This window comes from Neomonachus schauinslandi, chromosome 6, assembly GCF_002201575.2.
Source record: "Neomonachus schauinslandi chromosome 6, ASM220157v2, whole genome shotgun sequence".
NCBI lineage: Eukaryota > Metazoa > Chordata > Mammalia > Carnivora > Phocidae > Neomonachus > Neomonachus schauinslandi.
The window spans coordinates 142,496,463-142,519,419 of NC_058408.1; the positions used below are offsets into that span (position 1 = coordinate 142,496,463).

At 48.8% G+C, this 22,957-nt stretch overlaps 1 protein-coding gene across 1 annotated transcript; it reads right to left on the reverse strand.

Moving 5' to 3' along the window:
* Positions 1–20,438: 20,438 nt before the first annotated feature.
* On the reverse strand, positions 20,439–21,961 carry LOC110589452 (splicing factor 3B subunit 4-like). The gene has a single exon (XM_044916608.1). The coding sequence runs from the start codon at positions 21,959–21,961 to the stop codon at positions 20,669–20,671; it is 1,293 nt and encodes a 430-aa protein (XP_044772543.1). The 3' UTR covers positions 20,439–20,668.
* Between the last annotated feature and the right edge of the window lie 996 nt (positions 21,962–22,957).

Sequence of the window (22,957 nt, forward strand, 5' to 3'; positions counted from 1 at the left end):
CTATGCTTTAAGCACATTTTAGTTTGTTTTTTAGGCAAAGACCACGCCAAGTCAAATTATAAACAAAAGCTTCTAGAAAGTAACTAGGATATCTGCATGACCTTGGGGTAGAGTTCAGAGCAAGCAGTGGGTGTTATTGGCCCTTTTCCTCCCATGCATAGTCTCTCCTGGCACATAGAGAAAGTAGGAGGGCGGCCTGGCAGAATTTGCTCAGCCTATGAAGTTCTACTTTACATTTCAGTTCAGAACTCCAAAAGGAAAAGAGAAGGTTATAAACTCAAGGAAGGGGGACCCCATCCCTGACCTTGCCAAATGAGACCTGATCATCTGGGTGACGGACACCAGGGGGCGCCCTTCGGACAGTGCATCCAGTCCTGGCCAGCCGCTCTGGCTGGAGTCAATTGGCCATTTGTGTCCCTGCTGTCTTTATCCCCCTCTTCCTCTCTGGCAGTGAGGTGACAAAGGATCAGAATTTCCTGCAGAGGTCAGCAACCGGGTGGGGGGAATGGCTGAGGTACCACCGCGCCCCCCACAACACCCCTCCGTTCACAGAATGTCTTCACCTCCTCACCTTAGCCTCCCCTGGTCAGGAGCTTCTATCCCCATGTCATTGACAATGTGGCTGAGCTTCAGCAAGAGTGTAGTGACCGGTCTGAGGTCTCTCAGCAAGTGGACAGCAAAGCCCAGCTCCTAAATCTACTGCCACCTCACTACCCAGATCCCAGTCCAGAGGCTCTTCGGAAGCGTCATTACATGGTTTACAGACGTAAGTGTGGGCAAAATATATAAACCTGGGCTGAGGGTGGGGGGTGGGCATGGTCCTGTATTACAGACCTGTGTCCTATCCATTGGCAAAGCCACAGAGTGTGCAACACCAGGGGGAATGGTGTTACAAACTATGGACTCTGGGTGATAATGTTGTATCCATGTGGGTTCATCAACTGTAACAAATGAGCCGTTCTGGTGGGGGGTGTGGATCATGGGGCGGCTGTGCACGTGCGGGGGCCCGGAGGATATGGGAACATTCTGTACCTTCCTCTCGATTTTGTTGTGAACCTAAAACTGCTCTTTTTAAGTCTTAATAAAAATAATCTCAGACAGTCTTAAGTACTAGAAACCAAACAAGGAGCAGTGCAGGAACTGACCTAAAATCTACCTGAGCTGAAATGTGCTTTGTCTCCTCTTCCTGGAAGAGGATTCTCTTAAGGGCTGGAAGTGCAGCTCCTAGCTTTACACTCCCCAGGGCATGTCTGCCCTCCCACCCAAGGCCGGGGTGGCTGGGTGCCCCATGTCTGGGACAGGAGACTTAATTTAAAATGACCAAGGCTTTATTCGGGCCCCAATGCTCAGACAACTAACAGAATCTTCCCATTGCCACCCCTGCTGTTAAGTTGGGAGTTTCTAGCTCCCTCCCACCCCACCCCTTGAGAACAGACCTTCCTGATGTTCTAGAGTTCACCTGAGCTTCAGAGGACCTGGAAACATGAAGATGGGTTCCAGAGAAGCAAGTCGGTAAGGATCTGTGGCTTGACAATGACCTCGAGGGCCAGAGAGCCCAGCACAGCATGACCACCAATCACTCTGAACTCACCGTCAACTAAGGCCACCAGCAGCCACTGCCCGCAGAGCCTGGGACGGCAGGGCCCTAATGCCCAGAGCTGCTCCCTGCTCTCTCCAGGCCCCAAAGCACCCACCGTCATCCAAATTCATTCACACATCGAGGGCAGCCTGAGTGCCCTCGCTGGCCTGGGCGAGGGGCTGCAGTGGGAACTAGCGCCCCGCTACCCGGCTGTCCCCACCCTGCAGACTCCAAGCAAAGCATCCCAGTTCCTGTGACGGGCTCCCCGACAGTGTGCAGGCCCCAGCTGGAAAGCAGCAGCCTCTGCCCTTCAAAACCAAAAGGTGCATAAACATTTTGCCATCTTAAGGGACAAGGTCGGGTAAGCTCTGAAAGCGGCCTTGCGCTTGTGGTGGGTGGGGTGCGAACAGGAGCCGGGGCGACCCCAGCCCCTTCTGCTCCGACACCAGACTTGCCCTCTGAGTATGAGCTGCCCGAGGGCTCGAGGGCCGGGTCGGTGGGTAGGGGGCTAATCATACATCACTGGAGCAGTGACAGGCTGAAATCTGGGCCTCCCTGTCATCAATTCCAAGAGGCAGTGCAGCCTCCTTACACCTGTGAGGTCCCCTGGTAATGCGGCTTTCCCTTCTTTATACCAACCTCACCCTGTCCTGTGAGGGAGGCTGAGCGGGGACCATTGCTCCCATTTTGCAGACGAGGAAATGAAGGCCCAGGAAGTCATGGGACTCTCCCTAGACACCACCACCCCCACCCGGGGCCCCCTAGCGGGCACCCTGCCTGCCTAGCTCTAACTCCACGCAGGAGGTCACAGCTTCTCTCCTGGTCACAGCAGGCTTTAGGGGACCTCGGGCTGCCCCATCAACGTGGGAGGCACGTGGGGAAGCCTGCGGCCACCCTGATGGCTTCTCTCTCTCTTTAGCCAGGCTCTCAGAGGTCCCTGGCCTGCACTCGAGGGATGTGGCAGCTCAGCCACTGCTCCCAAAATGCCTCGGCAGCTGTCATCTCACCCCAAGGATCGTCATTTGTGGAACCAGGCTGCTTTCTTCAGGAAACCAAGAAAGGACGCGGTGTGGGGGCTGGGAAAGTCGCCTCCAGCTTCTTTCATCTGCAAGTCGGAGCCAAGGGCACCCAGGGCAGGCAGAGCGAGCCAGCCAGTGAGGGTGGTGGTCAGAGCTACAGTGACTTCTCCTGCAGTCCCAGTGGGCTGAGACCCCAAGCCAGCTCCAGACGTTAGCCGCACAGGCTCAGAAGCTCCTGCCTGGCTGTGTTTGTTGTTACGGCACAAAAACCAGTTTGCCTGTTCTCCTATAAATCCCAGGCTGCTTATAGAGAGGCTGGGGGGTCAGGGGGCGAACACATTCACATTAGCCAAGGGAAGAGCTCAGAACGTGATGGCCATGATCACAGAACCTTCCAGACATTAAAATCCCAGTTTTGTCCTTCGGGAGGGGATGCCTTGCTTCCAAGGCCCTGGTCTATCTTTGGGGAATTCTCTACTGTTGTCAATTAAGTTGGGTCCCTCCCAGAATTCATATGTCAAAGTCCTAGCCCTCAGGGCCTCAGCATCTCACTGTGTTTGGAGAAAAGGTAATAAATGTTAAATGAGGTCTTTGGAGCAGGCCCTAACCCAATACGATTAGTGTCCTTATAAGGAGAGAAAAGCAGGACACAAGCACACACAGGCAGAAGACCACACGAGAACACACGGGGAAGACCACCATCTCCGTGCCAAGATGAAGGACCTCAGAAGAAACCAAATTTGTCAACACCTGGATCTCAGACTTCCGGCTTCCAGAACTGTGAGACAAGACATCACTGTTGTCTAACAGACAAGCAGATACACCCGTATTTATCCCCAGCAGGCAAATACACTCCCCTGTAAGCCTTGACAAGAGACTGCAGAAGCCAAATATACCAGGTACTTACCCGGGACTGGTCAAAGGGAAGCCTCCCCTGGAACTTGAAGTGAAGCAGAGGATCAAGTTCGGTGAGGTCACAGGAACACCACACTCCCAGGGACCACGAAACATAGCTGCTGCGACCACCTGTCTGGAGTGGACACAGGTGGGTTGATGCACGAGGCCACCCTTTGGCTCTTCCCCCAGAGCACTGATGACAGAGGGCCTGCCAAGGTCAGATCAGCTGGCGTCACCATTGGGCAGAAAGGAGTTCCCGTAACAGACCTGGGACTGCTACCCTAAGGAAGGCCTCACCTGGGAACTTGGATTTCCCTAGTGTTCCTACATTCCTGACTGAAAAGAGGCGCTTCTGAGCTTATCAATTAGGGAATGCCTGAAATGTCTGTACAAATATCGTGGCTTATGCTGACTCCTGCTTTCCTCCTGGACGTCTGGAGTTTTGGTACATGCTAGGGGGAGGGTACCCATGTAAATGACCCCCAGTAAAACCCTGGACTCCCGGACTCAGACGAGCTTCCACGGTAGACAACACTCACACCCGCTGTCACCACCTGATGCTGGAGTCCTGTGTGACTCCCTGGGTCAGGACTCTTGGAAACTTGGGCCTGGTTTCCTCTGGTCTTCGTCCCATGCCCCTTCTCCTTTGCTGTTTTTCTTTGTGTCCTTTTGCTTAATAAATCTTAGCCATGAACATGACTATCTGCTGAGCCCCAGGAGTCCCTGTAGTGAATCATCAGACCTGAGGGTGGTCTTACAAAGCCCCCACATGCCCAACGACCCACCCCACCCCCATCAAAGATGGCCTTTGGACCCTCCACTCATTCAGACCATGTTCTCCCCAAGCTAGTGACCCAGACCCCCATCCCCGCACCAGGTCTCAGGGGCCTGCCTTAGACCTGCTTGGGGAGCCTGCTAACCACACAGGTTCCTGGGGCTGGTCCTATTCTGCTCCGTGGATCTGGAGCCAACATGGGAAACTGGGTGGTCCACAAGCCTCCCAGAGGGTTCTGATGCCCAGTCAGGCTTGGGAACCCCTGGTTTAGAGGAAGAGCCCCCAGCCCAGGAGCTGGGTATCTAAGGGTCAGTACCCACTTAGCCACCGACCTGAGGGGCTCTCTCAGGAATAATTTCTCCTCGGGGCTCCATTTTCTTCCACCACCAGGTGAGGGGTTTGGGCCCAGCTCAGGGCTCTTAGTATTTTCATGCTTACAGATCCCTTTGTGAATCTGACGAAAGCAACGAAGCCTCTCCCTAGGGCACACACGCGTGCATTTACACACACACACACAGAGACACAATTCTGTCTCCAATTTAGGAGCCCTCAGAGAGTCACATGGAGAGTCCCTGGCCCGGGTCACCTCTCAGGCCTTCCCTCTCTCACTGGAGGATTGTACCAACAACCCAACCTCCTGTCACCTCGGGCCCCCCAGCTCAGGAAACAGTGTTTCTTGCACCAGTTCCCTAACGTCTGTAAAATCGCAAACACCAAGACTAATTTTCTCTCTGGAGTGGTACAGACAGAGACGTAGGGTTAGCACGAGCATGGTTATTAAATTTCCATATTCAGACATGCACCACCACGGTCCTCAGGAGTCCGTAGAAACCATTCCGTTCCCGTAATCAGATCTGCGCTGCTTCAGCCGATTCTCAGCTTCCTCCCGCAGGTGGAACGGAGGCTCAGCTCCTGTTCCCGGGTCAGTCGGCTGCCTTTGAGTGCAGGCAGAAAGAGCGATGCAGGACAGATAGACATCACCTCCTCTGAGGAGCCCTCCTGAGCCCCCAGGCGTGATTCATTCCTGCCTCCGCCAGCTCTGTATTTTTGTGTGGGCTGTCACGACAGCTTTAGAGAGGGTCCAGCTGGTACTATGGTTCCTTGTGTACTTAGCTACCCTCCCCAGACCGTTAGCAACCCCACCGCCGCTGAGCTGCCCGCTACTTCCCTGGTATCCGGGAGGTCTTGGCAAATCCCCCCCCCCCTCAGCTCCAGTGGTGAGCCCCTGACCAAGCCCGGGGCAGAGCGGGCAAGTGCCTGAGCACAGTGACAGGGCCAGAGGTGGGCATGTGACCTAAGTCAGACCAGTGAGATTCAGTCCTGGGATTTGTGCTCCAACGGCCAGAAAGGAGGCATTCCCTTCCCACGGGGGCTCTGAGCTGAGTGGGTGGAAGCCCGATCCACAGGTGGCCACTCCGCTGTGGGTGGGAGCGCGTGCCCGAGACAAAGCTGGATCTGAGGACGGCAGTGTTAAGCAACAGAGAGAAAGGTAGAGTCCTGATGATCTTGTGTGATGCTCTGAACTCGGCCATGTGTGAAGCCAGTGGCCTTCTTGAGCATCCCGATTTCATCAGCCAATCAATCCCCCCTTTCTTTGAGCCAGTCTAAGATGGGTTTCTGTCGCTCACAACCAAGAGTCCTGGATAAAACTCCCAGATTCCTAACTCACTTCTGGTTTACTGAGTGCCTTAGAAAGGGTACATCCTGAGGCACAAGGCAGTGGTGACTTGCTTGAGGTCATGGAGCTGCTTAGAGAGCAGAGACCAGAACTCAGGCTGCCTGGCTTGCAGACCATTCTCCCTATGAGGCACTCACTACCTCTCCTTCTCCCCTCCCCAGGGGTCCAGCACTGGCTCACACCCAAAACCACCCCAAAGCCAACACATGGAGTGAGATGCTCATTCAGCAACATCCCACCCCTCTCTCAAGACCTGGCAGGGTCCAGACCACACAGAAGCAAAAGTCAAAAAGAGAGGCACCCCAAAGTGTTGGAGCAGAGGCTGCTTAGAGCCTGAAGGTGGATTTTTTCATCCAGACTTGAATCTGGAGTCAGTGGGGAGCCAGCGAGAAAGGGAAAGATAAGAGTCCTGAGGTGTCATCCCCAGTTGGTCCCTTGACTCAGCTGCTGCCCCCGGGGGAGTCAGCCTCAAGGACTTCACACACCAGCTACTGTACCTGCTGACTTCACTGGCAATTCGCTCTCTGTCCTTGGACCGCACGCCAGCCCACAGAGGGATGGTTTACACGTCATAACAGGGGATCCCTGCCCATGGCGGTAACTATCAGCCTGGCTCCTGTGTCCGATGTCAGGATGTTGAGAGTGTGGTTGCAAACCCTGAGAATAAGTTTTCTCCTTTGTTGGCTAACTTTTCACTATTTTTGTAATTTCCTTGCATTGTGGTTTTAGAATATAGTCTCCATATGATAGTCATTCTTTGGTATTTGTTGAGACTAGCTTTGGGCTCACAAGTGATCAAGTTTGGCATCCTTGAAGGTCTTTATAGTGGTTGTTCTCTGTAGACCAGGAATGATGGTGGCATCAAACTAGGCTTCCTGAATTCAATAGGAAAGCTGAAATCCTAGGAAGCAGAAGCCAAGGGATGGTATTCAATCACCAGAGACAAGGTTAGCATGGTTTCTGTAATGAGCAACAGAACCTAGCGTTGTTGGTCTGACAAGCAGAGATGTTTGGTGTTGGCTAAAGATCATGGTGTCCCTAGGACTGAAAGAGATGGGCACTCTGCTACTGACTTCATTTGTATAAAGAGGAAAGCTCTAGGTCAGGTGAGCAAAGATTTGGCTTGAATGAGCACAACAGAGTCAGGGATCCTCAACCCTTCCCAGACTTTAGCCAGTCCAGAGGCCCAGAGGCCCAGAGGCCCTGAAAATAATGCTGTATACCAATCCAGAACTCAGTGCTTAAAACATCATTTATTCTGCTCATAAATCTGCATTTTGGTCAGGGCTCAGTGGAAATAGCTCATCTCTATTCTACTTGGCATCCACTGGGCAATGCAAAGGCTGGGGGCTGAAATCATCTGAAGCTGTTTTATTTATGGTGTGAACCCTGCTATGAGTCGGAATGCCCAAGAACCAGGAGTGCTGGTGTCTGAGAGCAAGAAAAAAATGGACATCTTGGCTTAAGCAAGAGCGAATTTGCCCTGCCCCTGCTTTTTTGTTCTATTCAGGCCCTCAGCATTTTGGGTGTTGCCCACCCAAACTGGGGAGGACTATCTGACTTACTCAGTTCGCTAATTCAATTGCTAATCTCTCACAGACACACCCAGAAATAATGTTTTACCAGGTTTCTGGCATTCCTTAGCCTGGTCACACTGGCACATAAATTTACCCCCATCACAGCCACGTTCTGTGTTGTAGAACTCAGACGGGTCTGGATTCAGAGGAAGAGATCATAGGCCCTACCACTGAGTGGTAAGAATCTCAACGTCATATGCTAAAGAAGACCATGTGAGGGATGCCTGGGTGACTCAGTTATTGAACGTCTGCCTTCGGCGTGGGTCATGATCCCAGGGCCCTGGGGTTGAGCCCCACATTGGGCTCCCTGCTCGGCAGGAAGCCTGCTTCTCCCTCTCCCACTCCCTTCTTAATAACCACATAATAACCCACTCCCCCTGCTTGTGTCCCCTCTCACTGTGTCTCTCTCTGTCAAATAAATAAATAAAATCTTTAAAAAAAAATAAAAAATAAAGACCATGTGAGATGAACTGCATTCCACAGAGCCATGTCTGGAAAATACAATCTGCCACAGTCCCTCAAGAAAGAACTTTGCTACCCTGAAACAGCCTTCCACCAGCTTACCAGGTTTTGCTTTGGAGAAGGGGAAATGTCCCCATTCCCCAAGGGGACCAGCTAGTGATCTGGTGGCAAGCTGATGACACTGGATCACTTCCATCATGGAAAGAGTAGCAATGTTTTCTCATTGGAATGAAGTATTTAAATACAGATTTGCCTTTCCTGCTGCCCATGCCTTTGCTAAAACCACCATCCATGGACTTACTGAATACTCAAGTCACAACCGTGGTATTTATGGGGGAGCCAGTATAGGGAGGAGACGGTGCTGTCCACAAATGAAAATAAAATATGGACAAATTGCAGAATTAATATTTAATCTTCATCTATTTCAGACTTATCAAGGGTCCTTTCTGGTAATTTGAGACCAGCAGATGTTATGTTCCAGGGAAGAATTAGTTAAAAGAATCCTGCCCCACCACATCACATTTGAAGTTATGATGAAAAATTAGCTTGAAGGAAAATAAAACACCTTCTAATTTATTATAGGAAAACATTTCCTCAACTGTCCACCGAGCTTTCTACAAGTTGCAGACCCGGAAACATGTTGATCACTTGATTCCATTTTTTTTTAAATCCATCATAACTTTTATTCTCACAGTCACACTGAAAACAGTACCTATGTCCCAGGGTTGCATCACACGAAATAAATCTGAACTCTTCCCCAACAGCTGAATCCATGCATGGCTAAGTTTCCTGGCAGAAAGTCCGCTTTCTGTCCGTCCATTTCAAATGCTGTCTGGATCCTGGCCCCAGTACCACCAGGGGACCTGCCTCTGACCGCCTGGCCAGCTCCTGGCTGCCCTCCGATGCCAGCTCTGTCCCTGACAGGTGCCAGTGCTATGGGTTTGGGCTCTCGTATTCCTCCTGTTCTCTCAGCCACTGGCAGGTCAGAACTGGATCATCAAGGCACTGCCCAAGCCCAGCCTCATTCCTGAAGTAGGAATGTTGGCTGGTGGGGCTAGGTCTGTTTGTTTTCTTCAAGTCTCCTTGCGAGGTAAGTTCAGACCCAGCTTGTCCTTGAAGAGAAGTGTCAGCAGCTGCAGAAAGGGCCTCAAGATGGCCATATGCACTCATCCCTTCCCTGATTCGCTCAATCGCCCTTCACTAATTTTAATGATATATGGTCTCAGAGCTGTGGGCTGAAAAAGGAGCAGGGAGGTCCTACCGAGGAGGAGGACTCTTGCCAATGGCAATAGTGCAGCACAGAAGTATGAATTCTAACTCCAAGGAGGTACGTGGTGGGGGGGCCCCGGGGTGTCAGGGAAGTTGAACTGGTCATTTGTCCTTCAGATGCAAGGAGGAGAACCCCGTTTCAAACCAGCTCAAACAAAAAGGAGATGTACTGGCTCACCTAATGGGGAAGTCAGGAGTATCTGCTTCAGGCACAGCTGGATCCAGAGGCTGAAGCAATGATGTCATCCAGGCTCTGTCTGTATATGGTTTTCTTCTGCACAGAAGTGCTCTTTTTATGTGGGCAAAATGGCCACCAGCAGCTGCCGACTCATGGCATCATGGGTAAGCAGGGACAGCAAAAAGAATACTTGTCTCTTGCAATATTCTCCTACCAATTTCAGGGAGGAATCTGATTGGTCCTGTTTGAGTCCCATGCCCATCACTGATCCAGTCTCTGTGGCCAAGGGGGGTTGGATCCTCTGATTGATCAGCTTGTGTCATATGCACACCCCCCCCACCCCACCCCTGGCAGGGGCAGGGCTGTGACTGACAGCCCTACCACACCACGAAGCATGAGGGAGTAGAAGGAGCCTGGGAAAGCAAGCGAGGCAGATGAAACTCACTTTCCCAGTCAAGTGCTGAAGGTCTCACTGAGGAGGCGGTGCGTGAGCGGGCCTTGATGGCTGGGCAGGATTTCCTGGGGGAGACGGAGGCGAGCAGAGGGAAGAGGTGTGGGACAGGAGTGACCCCAGAGAGTGGCTGAGAAGGACAGTGCCAGAGACTGAGTGTTTGTATTGTCCCTAAATTCCTAACTTGAAACCGAATCCCCAGTGTGATGGTATTAGGAGGTGGGGCCTTTGGGGGTGATTAGGTCATGAGGGTGGGGCCCTCATGAATGGGATTAGTGCCCTGATAAAAGAGACCATGTGAGGACACAGAGAGAAAATGGCCATCTATAAACCAGGAAACAGGCCCCCCACAAGACACCAAATCTGTTAGTGCCTTGATCTTGGACTTCCAGCCTCCAGAACATGAAATAAATTTCTGTTGTTTATAAGCCCCTAATCTATGATGTCCTGCTATCGTAGCAGCCCGAGCTAAGACAGAGAGGACAGCAGAGGAGACATCACTCAGTGCCATTTGCCTGCCCCACTCTACCCCAGCTCATCTCTCCAGGGCCATCACGAGGTTTGAATCTGGGGCTGGGGGCTGTGGGTGCAGTGCTGAGAGGTGAAGAAACATACAGGACCCAGACTTCCACTTGGGCTGTTTTGAAAAGGGCATCAGGCACCACAAAATCCCAGAGCTCTGAGACCCTGAAAGCACACTCATGCACAGCCTGAGGGACCCAGGGGGAAGAAGTTGCAGAATGAGCAGGTGCGGCTCCCAAGACCTTTCTGGCAGGTGTGCGTGGTCCCTGCAGTGAGCTGGCTGCAGTCTCCGGGGACAGGAAGGGACAGTCACTGTTGGGCTTTAATAGGAGAGGCAGCAGTAGACGAGCCCGGAGCACAGGGTTTGGAATCTAGCGTCCTGGATTTGGATTTTGTGTCTTTTTCAAAAATAAGTAAATATATAACTATACAAAAAAAAAAAAAAATCACTCATAATTCCACCAACTGGAGATGATACTGTATAGCAATTTTATGTATGTCCTTCTATACTAGATATATTTTCTTACATATATATATATATATATTTTTTTTTTTTTAAATAAGTTCTATGCCCAATGTGGGGCTTCAACTCACAACCCCAAGATCAAGGGTCGTATGCTCTACCGACTGAGCCAGCCAGGTGCTCCTACAAATTTCTGTATTTTTCACACAACATACATAGAGATAAATACACATACCAACTGTCTCATAGGACAAAAAAGGGGGGGGGATCCTACTGTTTCATGATCTTGTTGAACAGTGTTGTGTATTAACATTTTTCCATGCCATTGCCTGTCCTTTCATGTAGTAGTGAAGCGTCAGCTCCCACGGGGGAAACCAGCTGTTGTCACAGAGGCGGGTCGGCAAGCCCCCGGCGCCGGCTCACTCGGGCCCTGTCCAGTCCATGCCGCAGCTACCGCTGTGTGGCAAGCTCCCTTCTGAATGGGCCACCCCCGTTCGGCACGCCCCGGCCTCCCCCAGCGGATTCCAGGGCGCACGCATCCTCAAGCTCGCAGCAGCCTGTGCGGCGATCACACGACTTCCTGGCCCCGACCCTGGGCCTTGCCTCCCCAGAGCCCCCATCTCCTGCCCTCCAGCTGGACCCAGTCCCTAGGCAGACAGATGGCCCTCGACTTTACCTCTGGCCTAGAGACAAGGTGTGGTTGGTTCAACCAAACGCCATGGGTACACCCTGAGCATGTCCAGACAGTCAGGATTCATCTTTGGGCTGTCAGGGGACACGTGGTGGTTTTTTCCTGTGAGCGGACAATGAATACTCTCTGGCTCCAGGAAGGGAGCTATTCATCAGCAAAATGTCACCTCGGGGGACATCAGGGGCTCTGACGTGTATCCAGCCTCCTGGGAGGCAACTCCGTCACGCTGAACCTTTCCCGGAGCGAGGGCAAGTGTAGAGATTAAAGGATAGCAGGGGACACACCCAACAGGACTGCAGGCCACTGGGAGGAAGACCACAGGAGAGTCGGGGCCCACAGGTTAAGAGCCCTGGCTTCAGAGCCTATCAACCTGGAATCAAAGTGCCTTCCATCCTTTGCTGGCTGTGTGACCTTGGAATGTGTTCATTCCCTCTCTGAGCCTCACCCTCCACATCTATAAAATGGGATTATCCGTAATAACCATCTCCCGGGGGTGTTGGAGGTTAAATTAAGTAACAGCATAGAGCTCTTAGCACACTGCTGGACTCATGACCCACAATCACTCATTATTGACCTGGTGGTTTTGAGAAAGGAAAGATACCACATAAGTGAGTACAGGGACATGATAGACATACCACACTTCAGTCTATGTGTTAATCATTTTCTAAACTGTACTCTACATAGCTTGCCTTCTTAAACAGATAATTCAGAATTAACAGCACCAAATGATTATATCCTGCCCCCATATAGTAATATCTATAGAGGTGACTGGATGCAAGTTATTTGTTCAAATGCTAAATGGCCCAACCCAAGGTGGCTCCGTTCTAACAGTGCCCATATGAGCTTTTTTAGTTTGCTGGTCTCCTCCCTCAGTGTCAGGTTCTCAGCTTTAACATCACTCCCTCCTCCATCACCACCAGTGTATGGTCTGAGCTAAGAAACCAGATAAAAGGGCCTGTTACAAATGTACGTAAAGTACGAGTTAATAGGTTCTCAGAGAGGACCCGACTCCTCTGCACAGAAAAATACTTTTGTAGAACTCTGAGATAGTTACTTACCCGAGGCCTCTTACTCTCAATTCCTACTCCTCGGCCTCATCCTGGATGGCTGAGGTTTTGGGGGTCAGACCCCTGGAAAAGTGACCATTATTATGCTCATCCGACGCGACTGCTCACATGGAGAGTGCTTCAAGATGTTTTACATAATATGTATTATTATCATCGCTGAAATGATTGCCGCTTTCCTTTAGTATTTTTCTAGAACTTAGAGATTTCATCTGAGTTGGACTAAAGCCTCTGATGCGCTGGGTTTCTTGTTCTAGCCCGTAAGGACACTCTGAAGACGATGAGGAAGTTATACCGAGGACAGCCAACCGGTGGCCTCTTCAAGACGGCCTGTGTTTCCAAATCACGTGATCGCTCAGCTCGGTCTCCTCATGCCACACTCCCTCTGTTCCCGGGCGTGTTCCTCCATGCCTTTATCCTGCTCTCATGGCGCTTCCCTCAGCCAGCAGACATTTGCAAAGTTCTATACTGTGCCAAGTCCTAGGATGGGCACCAAGGCCCTTGCCTCCAGAAGCCCCCATCTGGGGAGGGGAGCAGACCAGTTGCAGAAGTCAGTAGGACTTGTGACTAGGACGTAGCAGGTACGAAGTCTCTGGGCTCTCAGAAGAAGTGACCAACTCCTCCCCTGTAGAAAAGGGGAAGCTTGACTGAAGAGGGGACATTTGAGCTGAGCTCTAGATGCCAAAAAGGAGAGAGGAAAGGTCCTGGCAGAGCAAAGAGCTTGAGCAAAAGGCACAGCGATGTGAACATTCACAACTTGTCTGGAGCTGAGGGAGACTGGGCAGAGGCTGAGGCCAGAGTGTAAAGGTCCCATCAGTGTCCACAACCATCATAGACACAGTCTGAGCTGGACCAGGAAAGGACCCAGGAATCCCCTGGGGTCCCTTACTTATTGGCTGGAGCCGATCCCAGGAAGTCCCCAGTCCTGTTTTAAGATTCAGGAACTCAGGGGCGCCTGGGTGGCTCAGTCGTTAAGTGTCTGCCTTCAGCTCAGGTCATGATCCCAGATTCCTGGGATCGAGCCCCGCATCGGGCTCCCTGCTCAGAGGGAAGCCTGCTTCTCCCTCTCCCACTCCCCCTGCTTGTGTTCCTGCTCTCTCTGTGTCTCTCTCTGTCAAATAAATAAATAAAATCTTTGGGGGGAAAAAAAAAAAAAGATTCAGGAACTCAAGGTTCCACATCAGTCAGGTCCACCCTGGACCCAGGCAGATCTTCCAGAGTCTGTGACCACCTGCTTGAGGCAGCACATGTGGACAGGCTCCAGCCCCAAGTTCACGTTTCCACAGAGCGGCTAATCCTCTGGCCAAATAGGTTAAAAATAATCTCGGGTAGATTTCCAGACCAGACTCTGACGCATTCAAACCAAAAAGACTCAAAGACTTTGCACAGTTGATGAAAACTAAAATATCAACAGGCTGCTCCAGCTCCCGGAGCACTTTGCCCAATCGGTGATTCAGCAAGAGATATTTGTTCACTGAGCACCTGCCAGACACAGGAGGAGAGCAGGGAGTTTGACACCATCCCTTAAATAAACCAGGGTTCATCTGTTCAGCAGCTAAAAAGAGTGAGGTGGCTTTATATATACTGACCTGGAAAGCTCCTGAGACACATTAAAGGTGAAAAAGGCAAATTGCCGAACAATACATAGGATCTCAGATATACTAAATTTAAAAGAGTGTGTGTGTGTCCATACAAATGCACGGACTACCTCCCAACAACCCCATGACGTAGTATTATTAACCCCATTCTGCAGATGAAATTATTAAGGTTCTGTGAGGTTAGGTAATTTGACCATATGGCTAGTAAACTGTGGAACTGGAATATAACACCACCAAGATTTATAAGCAAATTTTCTACAAGAACTCGAATAATACACATAAACTCATTCATTCATTCAACATACATGAACTGAATGTCCACTGTGTGCCTGACACTATTTTAACCTCTGGAGAAAAAATGTTGAGTACTGGAGCGCCTGGCTGGCTCAGGCGGTAGAGCATGCAACTCTTTTTTTGTTTGTTTGTTTTTTTAAGATTTTATTTATTTATTTGAGAGAGAGACAGAGAGAGCATGAGCGGGAGGAGGGGCAGAGCGAGAAGCAAATTCCCTGCTCCCAGGACCCTGGGGTCACGATCTGAGCCTAAGGCAGACGCTTAACTGACTGGGCCACCCAGGCGCCCCGAGCATGCAACTCTTGATCTCAGGGTCCTGAGTTCGAGCCAACCTTCGCATGGAGCCTACTTTAAAAAACAACGATGAAACATACAAATGAAGTCCCTACTCTCAGGGCACTTCTATTCAGGGGTTGCCTCTGGGACGAAAGCGATAGAGGGTGGGAGTTGGGGAGATGAAGGAAAGTATTAGCCTTGTCTGTACTATTTGAGTTTTTCAAAATAGGAATTAACCCTCTATTTGAATAACTAAACTGTATTTGTAAGATTTTCACTGCAAAGGTCCTTTTGCCTTTGGACGTATTTATTCTTCAGGCCTACTGTCCAACTGCTAAGTGCTTATTTCTGATAAATTTTGCTTACTTATTTTTTGTAAATTTAAATTCAATTTCGTTTACATACAGTGTATTATTAGCTTCATGGGTAGAATTTAGTGATTCATTAGCTGCATATAACACCCAGTGCTCATTACATCAAGTGCCCTCCTTAATGCCCATCACCTTGATAAATTTTGTTTAAATTACTACAACAGTATTGTGCATTCAGAAAAGTAAACTACAGGGACGCCTGGGTGGCTCAGTCAGCTAAGCGTTTGCCTTCGGCTCAGGTCATGATCCCAGGGTCCTGGGGTCAAGTCCCACATCGGGCTTCTTGCTCGGAGGGGAGCCGGCTCCTCCCTCTGCCTGCCGCTCCCCGAGTCTCTCTCTGACAAATAAATAAATAAATAAAATCTTTAAAAAAAAAATGTAAACTACAGATCTAGGGGCACCTGACTGACTCGGTCGGTAGAACCTGCAAATCTTGATCTTGAGGTTTTAAATTTGAGCCCCACATTGGGTGTAGAGATTAAATAAAATCTTTAAAAAGAAAAAGAAAAAAACAGAAAAGTAAACTACAGATCTATACCACCTGGGGAGACCTTGCTAGGCACCTGCCACTCTGCTAAATCTTTTACACACACCATCTAGTCTGACACAGCTACACTAGAAGGTAAGAACAGCCATTGTATAGACCATTTCTCAACGAGGAGCAATTTGGCCCACAGGGACATATGGCAAAGCTGGAGACATATTTGGTTGTCACATTGTGGGGAGGGGGACAGTTGCTATGGCATCTAATGGATAGAGGCCAGGGATGCTGCTAAACATCCTATCACATGCAGGATAGCCCTTACAATGAAGAATTATCCGTCCCAACAGGTCAATAGCGCTGAGGTTAAGAAACCCCACTGGGGATGAAGAAACTGAGGTTCAAGAGAATAACTTGCTCAGGGTCACACAGCTGGTATGGCTGGCAGAATAATGGCCACCGAGACTTGTGAATACGTTACCCTAGTGGCAGAGGCTAATGAAAGCTGTTGTTAATTAAGGTTGTCAAGGTTGTTAATGGAATCAAGGCTGTTAATCAGCTGATCTTAATCTAAAGAGATTAGCCTAGATTATCCAGGTGGGCCCCGTGTAATCCCAAGAGTCCTTGTCCATGAAAGGTGGAGGAGGGAACATCAGTATCAGAGAGACTTGAATTAAGAGACTCAGTTGGCTTTGAAGGTGGAAGGTCTGTATGACTCCAGAGCCTAGCTCTTAACACGACCCCATATATATGGACATTAAAAATCATGACCCTGTGTTTTCGCATGACAAATATGTTCTGGAAAATATTTGCCATACACTTTTGTTTGGGGGAAATATTTGCCGTGAATAGTTGTTTGTTGTTGCCATTTAGCATTTGTTGTTGTTACTTTTTTACGCATTTTCATATTGTCTGGTCTGGGTGCTTTTTCCTTTTCCTTTTGGGATCGCATCCATCATCTAGATGCTTAGAAAGACCCTTCCAGTTCAGAGATGGGGGAAGTGTTTACACACATTTCATTCTAAGTTGTCTGTGTGTGTCATTTCGTTTCTTAAATTTAACTTTTTGATTTATAACTTCATTATGATCAAGAGCTGCTGACCATGAGGGCAAAGTTCCCTGCAACTTTTTAAAGCTGTAAACAGAGCCAAATAACTACGCAGGAGACATTAAAGTTCGGCTAAAAGCGATCCCAAATGTGACACAACTAAATTATAAGCATTCTTGCTGTGTCCAGCAGGGCTCCTCACACAAGCAGACCCAGGTTCAAATTTCCTTGTCTTCCACTTCTTATCAGAGTAGATGTTGGTGGCTTTCCTGGACCTCCTCATCCCAGCACACCACCTTCAACCTCACTAAGAAGCAAGGGTCCGATCCTGGGGCTCTCTGTGCTCCCTTTCCCTATCCACGATCTGCCACCACCAGAAGGAAGGATGGAAGCTCCTCGAAGCCACCGTAACTGCTGACTGGTGTCTGCCCTGGTGGAGAAGACCAATCATCAAAGAGGTGATGCATGTATTCACCACCAGATTGGCAGAATCAAATATTCTGTTAATGTTAAATGTTGACAAGAATGTGGTAGAATGGGAACTCTTGGGGGCGCCTGCCTGATTCAGTCAGTAGAGCATGCCACTCGATCTCGGGGTTGTAGGTTCGAGCCCCACGCTGGGTATAGAGATTACTTCAAAATAAAATCTTTTTTTTTTTTTTTTTAAGATTTTTAAAATTTATTTGACAGAGAGAGACACACAGGGAGAGAGGAACACAAGCAGGGGGAGAGGGAGAAGCAGGCTTCCCTTGGAGCAGGGAGCCCACTGCGGGGCTCCATCCCAGGACCCTGGGATCATGACCGGAGCCGAAGGCAGACGCTTAATGACTGACCCACCCAGGCGCCCCCAAAATAAAATCTTTTAGAAAAGAATGTGGCGGAACTGGAACTCTTGTACACTGCTAGAGGGGGTGAAATTGATACAATCTATTCGGAAAATAATTTGGCAATATCTAGTAAAGTTGAAGCCATACAAAACCTATAATTGAGTGATGTACATTTCCCACATTATAATCTTATTTATTCTCTTGTTTATTGGCCATTCAATTTTCCTCTGCTATCAGTAACTTTTCACCAGTTTTTCTTTTGGGTTGTATGAATCATAGCAAATTTTTAGGTGTTCTTTTACGTGTTCTGGGTGCGAAGGCCCTTCCTTATCAATCACATGTATTGCAAATAGCTCCTCTCAGTTTGTGACTTGTCTTTTTACTTACTATATGGTGTCTTCTGAGGAACAGGAGTGCTTAATTTTAATTAACATTTATTAATGGTACAGTTAGTGAGGTTTGTGCGCGTCTTGTTTAAGAAATCCTTTCCTTGGGTGCCTGGGTGGCTCAGTCATTAAGCATCTGCCTTCGGCTCAGGACATGGTCTCAGGGTCCTGGGTTCCAGCCCTGAATCCAAGTCTGGCTCCCTGCCCAGTGGGAGTCTGCTTCTCCCTCTCCCTCTGCCCCTCCCCCCTGCTCATGCTCTTGCTTGCTGGTACTTTGTTTCAGATTTTTGTATGTTCACAAATGAGCATGGCTTGTCATTTTCCCTTCTTAGACTTGTTTTATATCAGGTTGCACTAGCCTTGTAAAATGAATGAGAAAATGATTCTTTTTTTCTAAACTCTAGAATGGCTTGTGTAGAATTGAAATTATTTATTCCTTGAAAAACAGAACTTATCTTTAAAGTCAACAGGAGAAAAAAGAATAAGGTCAACTGGATCTGGTGCTTTGTGAGATTTTTAAACTCTGATTCAATTTATATAAATGTTGCAGAACATCAAGGTTTTTAAATTCTTCTTGGGGCACTTGGGTGGCTCAGTCAGTTAAGCATCTGACTCTTGATTGTGGCTCAGGTCATGGTCCCAGGGTCCTGGGATCCAGCCCCAAGACGGGCTCGGTACTCAGAGGGGAGTCTGGCTTGAGATTCTCTCTCTCCCTCTGCCCTTCCCCCCCTCAAATAAATACATACACACATACATACGGTCTTGAGAGAGTTCTTGTTTTCCAGCAATTTTTCCATTTCATATACATTTTCAGATTTATGAAGCATCAAGTCACAGAACTGCTCAATTGCATCGTGTCTTTTATTCTTGATAAACCCTGCGAAATTAATTGTATTCGTCTTTTATAAGAATCCACTGTTTAGCTCTGTCAGCCATCTATCGTATCTCCGTTCCCATTTCATCAATTCCTTCACTTATCTGTATTATGTTCTCTTCTAGTTATTGTCTGCTGTTGATTTCTAACGAAATGGAATTGTGGCCAGAAAATCCAATGTGACACCAATCCTATCAAATTTGTTAATACTTGGTTGATGGCACAGAATCCGGTCAACTTTTATAAATGCGCTATGAATGCTGGAAAAGAATGTAAATTCTGCACTTTTTTTTTAAGACTTTATTATTTGAAGGAGAGAGAGAGCATGAGTGGGCAGGAGAGGAAGAAGCAGGCTATGCACTAAGCAGGGAGCCCGATGTGGAACTCGATCCCAGGACCTGGGATCATGACCTGAGCCGAAGGCAGACACTTAACCGGCTGAACCGCCCAGGCACCCCAAATTCTGCAATTATTGAAAAGCAGTGTTTACATACAATTTTATATAATGACATGTATATATATATGTAGGTACATGTAAATATATAAAGTCAAGCTTGTTAACTGTCACTCAAATCTCCTATATCCCTACTGATATTTCGTCAGGTTTTCATTCATATGCTTTGAAGCTAAATTATTAGGTATTTAGAATTGTTATATCTTCCTGGTAAATTGAGCCTTTTACATGACGTAGCCACCCTTCTATCCCTAGTAAAGCTTTTGCCATAAAGCCTATTTGCCTCCTATCAGCACAGCTATGTCAGCTTCCTTTTCAGCATCTACTGGCACGTCTTCTTTCATCATTTTATCTTTAACCTTTCTGCATCCTTACATTTTATATGTGTCTCTGACAGGATATACAGCTGTTTTTTAAGTAGGTGTGGAGCCTAATGTGGGGCTTGAACTCACAACCCTGAGATCAAGACCTGAGCTGAGATCGGGAGTCAGACGCTTCACCGAACCAGCCACTCAGGTGCCCCCATATAGCTGGGTTTTAAATCCAGTCTGAAATTTTGTATTTTAACAGAACCATTTCGTCCATTTACATTTATTATAAGGAATTTATGTTTGGATTTATTTCAACCATCTTATTGTATACTTCCAATTTGTTCTACCATTTCCATGATGATTTTCTTTCTGTCACGCTTTTTTTTTTTTAATTTTATTTGACAGAGAGAGACACAGCGAGAGAGGGAACACAAGCAGGGGGAGTGGGAGAGGGAGAAGCAGACTTCCCGCAGAGCAAGGAGCCCGATGCGGGGCTCAATCCCAGGACCCTGGGATCATGACCTGAGCCGAAGGCAGACGCTTAACGACTGAGCCACCCAGGCGCCCCTGTCACGCTTTCTTCTGTAATGATTATTTTTCCCCGTTCCATTTCTTTATATCCACTATTATATCCTCTTTTTACCCTATACATTTTATATATATAAAATATATTTATATAAATATAAAAATATAATATATAATATAATATTAAATATACATACATTATATATTATATATAAGAATATAAATATATTTATTTATATATACCTAACCTAGCAAAATCTAACTTTAATGAACACTGATGTTCAGAATTTTCTTCAAAATGATCCACAGTGTGGGAGGTGGAGTGAAAAATTGGTGTGGAGATATGATTCATCATATATATATATATATTTTTTTTAAACAAGGAGTTTAGTTTTATTTTCTCTGTGCATTTGTAAAACACTTAGGACCAACACAGAAAAAAAATAAAACCTCCTGTGAAAAACATTACACTTAAGGGAAAAAAAAAAGGCCTGAGAGGGATTAGTGCCTTAGCCATAGGGAGCTACAGCAACTCTGATTGGTCCAAGGAATTCAAAAGATATTGGGAAGATAGAACAGGAGGCAAGAGAATGAGAAATTACTGAGGAAGAGGGCCTCGAAGTGGGCCACGAAGGGGAACTGGAGGCCGGGGGGTAGGCCGGGGTGGAGGGAGGGGCCCCCGCTGGTAGCCATAGGGTGGGCGTCGTGGAGGCCCAGTGTATCCATGAGGAGGCATCAGTGGAGGAGGTCCACGCATCCCATGTGGAGGCATAGGACCTGGGTGACCCATGGGAGATCCAAACGGAGGCCCTCGAGGGGGCATGCCCATTGGAGGAGGTCCAGGATGAGGCATTCCGGGTGGCGGTCGGGGTGGTGGCTGCCCCCCAGAGCCTGGGGGCCCAGCATGGGGGTGTCCTAAGCCATGAGGGCCATGGTGGGCCAGCTGCATCTGAGACATCCCTGGATGGGGCATCCCACCCGGTGGGAATGGGTGAGGATGTGAGTGTCCATGTCCAGGATGTCCAGCCCCTGGGGTTCCTGCTGATGGTGGGCCATGTCCTCCAGCCCCAGGAGGCATAGGTGGTGGGGGCATGGCTGGGGGTATCCCAGGTGGAAGGGCTCCAGGAGGCGGCACTGGGGGTGGGAAGGACCCAGGAGGAGGCATGCCTGGTGGAGGAGGCATGCCTGGTGGAGGAAGCCCAGACCCCAATGATGACACCACAGGATTGGGGGCTGAGGGTGGAGGGGGTGCATCTGCAAACAGCTGATGAGGGCGGTCTGCCTGGGAGAGTGGGTTCTGGGCTGCCAGAAGTCGTTCAGCTGCTGAGCCATGGCGCTCACCCTTGGAGTCCTTCTTGAAGGCATAGGACACAGTGATAGGGCGGTTACAGAGATACTGCCCATTCATGGCCTCAATAGCTGCATCCGAAGCATCAAAGGAAGCGAAATTAATAAAGGCATAACCTTTGGAGTTGCCTGTGTCAGGGTCCCGCATAATCTTCGGGGTTTGTAAGATGACCCCAAAGGCGCTGAAAGTATCATAAAGCAGCTTCTCATCAATCTCCGGGTCTAGATTGCCAATGAAAATGTTGGCCCCCACGTCCAGATTCTTGTTGTGAGCTGATGCTTTGTTCACCCGTATTGGTTTCCCATAGAGTTTGATCATGTTCATGATCTTAATGGCATAGTCAGCATCTTCCTCACTCAAGAATTCCACAAAGCCATAGCCTTGGTGCTGACCTGTGACTCTATCCTTTGGCATGTGGGTGTTGACTACTGGCCCTGCCTGGAGAAATAGCTCCCACAGCAATGGTTCGCTAACCTTCTCGTCCAGGCCCCCGACGTAGACAATAGCATCCTGGTTCCGCTCGGAGATCGGCCCGGCCGCCATGGCGAAAGAGCTCCCGCCGTCTCCAGGCAGCGATCCCGCCCTCTGACCGCTGATTCATCATATATTAAGGGTAAATCGGGTTAGAGTTCTTTATACCATGACCTTTACTTTTGTAATGCTTGAAATTTTCCGTAAGTTAAAGAATATTACAGTTATCAGTATCTTCACCCTCCTCCTGAGCAAGACAAGGATTGTAGAGCATTTACTCTAGCTGGGTTTTTTTTTGTGTTTTGCTTTTTGTGGTACTTGGCTGTTTGTTTTGCTTGATTTAACCACAAATTAAGTGACATCGTCATCATCACTAGTTTGCTTAGAGCATGTGACATGGATACTACTTCCTTTGCTCGCCATTCCTTCCTGCAACTCAGACCTTTCCATCTGCCTGATGGGCGCACACCCACACTCACACATACTGCATAGGGCACCCTCGCCCCACAGATGCCCCTGCACTGTGTCAGGTCCTGACTGGCAAAGGAAACCTAAATTTACCAGCCCAGTTGACCTCTGGATATGCTAAGGTCTTTTTTTTTTTTTTAAGATTTTATTTATTTATTTGACAGAGAAAGACACAGCGAGAGAGGGAACACAAGCAGGGGGAATGGGAGAGGGAGAAGCAGGCTTCCTGCGGAGCAGGGACCCCGATGCAGGGCTCGATCCCAGGACCCTGGGATCATGACCCGAGCCAAAGGCAGCCACTTAACCGACTGAGCCACCCAGGTGCCCCTGGATATGCTAAGGTCTTGGGACTCCTTTGCTAAGGGGTTCCCCAGTCCTCTGGGAGGAGGCAGAATAATGGCCTCAAAAGATGTCCCCATCCTAATTCCCAGTCCCTGAGAATAGGTTACCTTAGATGGCCAGGGGGAATTAAGGTTCCGGGTAGAATTAAGGTTGCTAATTAAATGGCATTAACATGGGGAGATTAGCCTGGATTATCGGGGTAGGTCCACTGTAATCACACAGCGCAAGAGGGAGGCAGAAGAAAAAATAGAGGCGGCC